At 36.0% G+C, this 5,000-nt stretch overlaps 1 protein-coding gene across 1 annotated transcript in view; it reads right to left on the minus strand.

Moving 5' to 3' along the window:
* Window positions 1–5,000, minus strand: part of LOC113809520 (ADP-ribosylation factor-like protein 6-interacting protein 4) — a 7,840-nt gene that overhangs the window by 2,768 nt on the left and 72 nt on the right. Inside the window, exons 1-3 of the mRNA XM_027361152.2 lie at window positions 4,968–5,000; window positions 1,507–2,262; window positions 1–1,273 (exon numbers count right to left, since the gene is read on the minus strand). The exon at window positions 1–1,273 is cut by the window's left edge and continues 2,768 nt beyond it; the exon at window positions 4,968–5,000 is cut by the window's right edge and continues 72 nt beyond it. Coding sequence (XP_027216953.2) covers window positions 1,141–1,273; window positions 1,507–2,255 — 882 coding nt within the window. The 5' untranslated portion in view covers window positions 2,256–2,262; window positions 4,968–5,000 and the 3' untranslated portion in view covers window positions 1–1,140. The remainder of the gene's footprint in view (window positions 1,274–1,506; window positions 2,263–4,967) is intronic.

Below are 5,000 nucleotides of genomic sequence, written 5' to 3' on the forward strand. Positions count from 1 at the left end.
TAAGTATCAAATATAAATAAAAAAGAAAGAAAATAATGAGACAAAGCAAGAGAAAGGCAGAGAGGAGGGAGAGAGGAAAAAGAATAAGAGAAGGAGGAGAGAAAGAGTGGAAGGAGACATAGGGAGTGAGGAAGGGAGAAGAGGGAGAAACAAAATGAGAAAGAGAGAGGAAGAGGAAGAGGAAGAGAGGGAGGGAGAGAGAAAATGAAGAAGAGAGGGAGGGAGGCAGAAATGAGGTAAAGAGGAAGGGAAAGACAAAAAGAGGAAGAGAGGGAGGGAGAGGGAAAAGAGAAAAAGAGGGAGGGAGAGACAAAAAGAGGAAGAGAGGGAGGGAGAGAGAAAAAGAGGAAGAGAGGGAAGGAGAGAGAAAAAAGAGGAAGAGAGAGAGAGAGGGAGAAAGGAGAAAAGAAATGTCAAGGGAGAGGGAGAAGAGCGGTAATGGGGAGTTTGAGAAGATGCGAGGGGGTTACCAGGTAAAAAAAAAAAAAAAGAAAAAAAAAAAATGGTGACTGTTCCAAATTTTCAGTTTCAAACCTTTTTGTGACAGAATGAGGGCAATATGTTAGATGAAAAAACAGAAGTAAGAGATAGCCTGAAGCTTCCAATTAATGACATTTTCATAGTAATTTTTGTCATTTGAGCAGTTACATTGCATGAAAAACCTCAAGCTACGATAATGGAAAAAGAGATATTCATGAGTGAGTCTACACCACATGAGTCATATGTGTTGAGAATGATGACGTGAGAATAAAAATAACCAATATTTTTGTCTTTTAACAAAAACATATCCAACCCTAAATTCCACCTCATACTAAAGAAATTAAATAAATGAACAACTCATCAACATTCATGGCATGAGCAATGATTATGAACAATAAAAATATAATGACATGTCATAAAGTCATTACCACATTAAAAATAAGAAACAGAAAGAACAGGAGAGAGGAAAAAGTGAGGAAAGCTAACAAGGCCCCCAAATATATAACCTATACAACAGTTTCTTGAGGCTGAATAACAATATATTCAAACATAACAAAAGAAACAATTCAATCCAGTCTAGCAAAAGCTTTCAGTATCACTTGTTTCATTCAAAGGACATCTGTGATGAAAATAAAACCTCCCAGCTTTAAAATGCTGCTGCTATTTTGATGCTCGGGACTTCACCGAGACCTGAAAGAATTCACCATCGGCCTGAGTTGCAGCTTTGTTGATGGCACGATGGCGGTCGCGACTCACACACTCTTCCATTACTTCCCCAGATCCTTTTATTAATCTGGAATTATAATGAAAATAATAAATACAATAAAAATAATAGAAGTCATAAACAATAACTGGGTTTGTCTCGTGCAAGTGAGGGTAGGAATGGATAGAGGGAAAATCATACATAAAAGAAAGAGAAAAGAAAAGAAAAAAAAAGTGAGGGGAACATTCAGAAAATGTATATACAAAATCATTTTCTGGCCAAAAATAACATACTTCTGTTTAGTCTAATATGAGCACACCTACCTGTGTCTCCCACTCTCCTGATCATAGACACGCCGTAGGACACTCTCCTGCTTCTCCCAATCCTCCCTTGTCATAGGTGCCGTCGCTTGGCTTGCCATCATCATGTCGACACTTGGGCCAATGGCTGAGCCATTCTCCACCACTTCTGGCTTCTTCTTGGAGTGCCTCTGCCCTTTCTCCTTGTTGGAGTCAGGTTTTCCTTGTTCAGCCGAATCTTTCTTTGTCTTCTCGTGGGAACTCTCCTTCTTCAACTTCTTGCTTTCTTTCCTCCTATCTTTCTTTAGCTTTTTTAACTTCTTCTTCAATTTCTTCACTTTCTTTTTGATGGACTTCTTTTGCTTTTCTCTTGCTTGCTTCTTACACTTCTTAAGTCTCTTTTTCAGTACCTTTTCTCTTTTCTTTCTCTTCTTAAGAGCTTTCTTAAGTGCTTTATCCTTCAGTTTCACTCTGTTCACTTCCATCTCTGATCCTGATGACTCAGATGATGATGATGAAGAAGAGGAAGAGGAGGAGGACGACGATGATGATGAAGAAGAGGACGAGGAAGAAGATGAGGAGGAGGAAGACGAAGAAGAGGACCTTGAGGACGCTGACTTCGTTCTTTTCCTTTTCTTCTTCACTTCTACGTGATTTGGTGATGCTGAGGAGGACGAGGATGAAGAGGATGAGGTTCTTCTCTTCTTGTTCTTCGTTCTTGGTCTTGATCTGTTGGTGGTTTCGTCAGAGCAGGATATTGGGTCCTTCTCCATGACGACCCTAGAATGAAAATCCTTATTAGTGATACGGTGTCTATGCTTGAAGTATTACAAATATGGTACTATAAAAAAATTAAATAGTGTGAGAGTAAATGAAGAGACTTGATATTAAGAAAGGTGTATGTAAATAATCTATATAGTATCTTTAATGACTTGATAATTATACTCTCTCAACAATTATAAAGCTAGGCTAGATATTGAACCCATGAAGCAATATATAGGCCTAACTACTGTGTTTAAAGAACCCCAAATCAAGAAATTCAACGCACTGCCAACATGGGGCACAGACATCAATGCCATGGCATGACTGGATTCATTTCTATGTGACATGTACCTCTAGGTCATGCACTGTTAAGCCTGCTCTGAATTGTGTTTGCTTGTATGGCCATGACTGCAGTGACAGGAGTGACAGCTGCTTAAAAGTATGCCTAAGATATATGCTGCCAATGCTTTTAATTTTTACTCAAGCAGTTGACTATTAGCAGTATCCAACACATGGTGTCCTAAGGTGCAGTAAAACTTGTCACCATTGGAAAAATCAAATTGACACAGAATCTACAATCACCTCAGATATCCTTTTGTTTGAGATTGTTAATTTATAAATAAGTAACTTTCTGGTAAGAAATGGTGAACTGGCAATATACATAGAACACTACACAACAAAATGGAAAAGACATTCTTTCTCAATGACAAATGAACAGCAGTGAATTCTATAAAAATATTACAAAATATAACAAAAAAATACCCAGTCTAAGTAAGAAAATTCAACAGAAAATGACAAAGCAGTCATATCCAGTTCAATTCAAGTACTGTATGCTGAGCCCCTTCAGATGAGACTAGTCCTGGAAAGATTTTTTTTTATACAACTGAGAAATGTATTATCTTTTTAACACTGACTAGATGACTAATAAGGCAATTAGTTAATACAAATGCTTGAGAAGTTGGTACCTTGGCAGACAAAGTAAAAGAAATGCCAGTTACTTTACTCCCCAGGCTTCAAGATGGTTTCAAAGACATCCATTACTAAATCTATAGTAATAATAATAAATCATTGAAAAAAAAGAGAAATTAACCTTTTTGGACTGAGAAGAGGTGAGCAACACCAACAGATGGGTGTGTTTTAGACAACTCCAAATCTTACTATAAGTTTTACCTTATAAATATAGGTAGTAATGGTAATGAATAAATCATATTTCTTTGTCCAATCTCAAGAAGCTGAGGAAAATAGGAAACATGCAAGCACAGAAGCCTGAAAGAGCATGGGAGGTTGAGAGGTACGAGTTTGTTATCTTCACTCCCAGAGATCAGTAAATAAAGTGTCTGTGTATTTACCACTTGGGTCCTTCATGGCTAGTGAGATGCCTGTTAGTACTTATTTCTATATGCTTTCAGGTAACTTATTTCCTTCCCAAAATATTTCAACCTCAAAGCTGTAATTCCTATCTGCCTTTCCGTTAGCTCCATGTAACCCCAAACATCTAACTTTTACTAAGGGAAGTTTATAAAGAACCTGATCTTACAGACCATAAAATATGTGTCATACTATCATCCAATAGTTACTGCAGAATCCAGCATATGAGTGAAAATTGGGAATTTTTTTTATATAACTTGTTAAAAAAATATAGCAAGCTCTTTAAAATATATAAGCACCATAATGCAAATAGCAGGAAATCATGTACTTCTACAGATATATAAAATACAAATAGAAAAGCAAAATTGTCTTACAAGCAGATCAGTCACACCAAGAATCGACTGTATGAAGGGAGAGGGGGTTGCAAGGCAAAGGTTTGTTGGTTGCAGGGGTTATAAAAAGAGGATTGGGTGTTAAGACAAGCAACCCAGACACATACAAGAAGTAAAAGGAGGTGTATATTTAAGAAGAAGGGGTAACCCATATCTTTGGCTGTAGTGCTAGAGGAAAGCTGCTAAAAAATACCAAATATTTTAATTTAAGCTATATTCCATACATACTGAATTAGATGCTGTAAAAGAACCCAACCAATTTCAAAGCTAATGTTCTATCAAAGTACTAATAAGGTGGTCCAGACCTTTAGCATTAAACAAATCTACAAGTGTGTTATGGTTATATCAACAGGACCTGCCTCACTATTGATACACTTAAATCAGCCATTATTGAAATAAATAAAAGTGAGATGACCTCTCATTGTAGATAATTTACAAATTCTGTACATAGCTCTAGTGAAAATTAATCCTAAATTCATGGCCATGCATCTCTCCACATATAATATTTTTCCAAGACATGAACGTCACTTTTTATTTAAGCTTACCTATAATACAATCCAATCTACATTGTACAAAAAACAAGAACACTATCAAGAATAAGTAAAATCAATCAATTGCATCTAATTTATTTAATATTTAATGAATCTCAGTTCTGTTGTTATACATAATCTAATAATCTAAAAGTCCAAATACAAAGAACTAATAATATTTACGATAGATATATACACTGTTCAAATATACTCCACGGCTAGAAGTTATCAAAATAAACATCTCAATAAAAATATTTCAAACCCAAAACACCTGGGTTAAAAAAAACATATACTCCAGCTGGTCCACTTTCATCTGCGCTTCAATACATTATTAAGCAAAATCATACCCCCTGTACTTTACCAAATGTCAAAAGGAAACAAAATGAGTGTAAAGAATAACCAGAAACACAAGCTATAACGTAAAATTCCTTACAAATAACGCAGGTTCTTGAAGGAGAGAGATTCT

Source organism: Penaeus vannamei, chromosome 24 (genome assembly GCF_042767895.1).
Source record: "Penaeus vannamei isolate JL-2024 chromosome 24, ASM4276789v1, whole genome shotgun sequence".
NCBI lineage: Eukaryota > Metazoa > Arthropoda > Malacostraca > Decapoda > Penaeidae > Penaeus > Penaeus vannamei.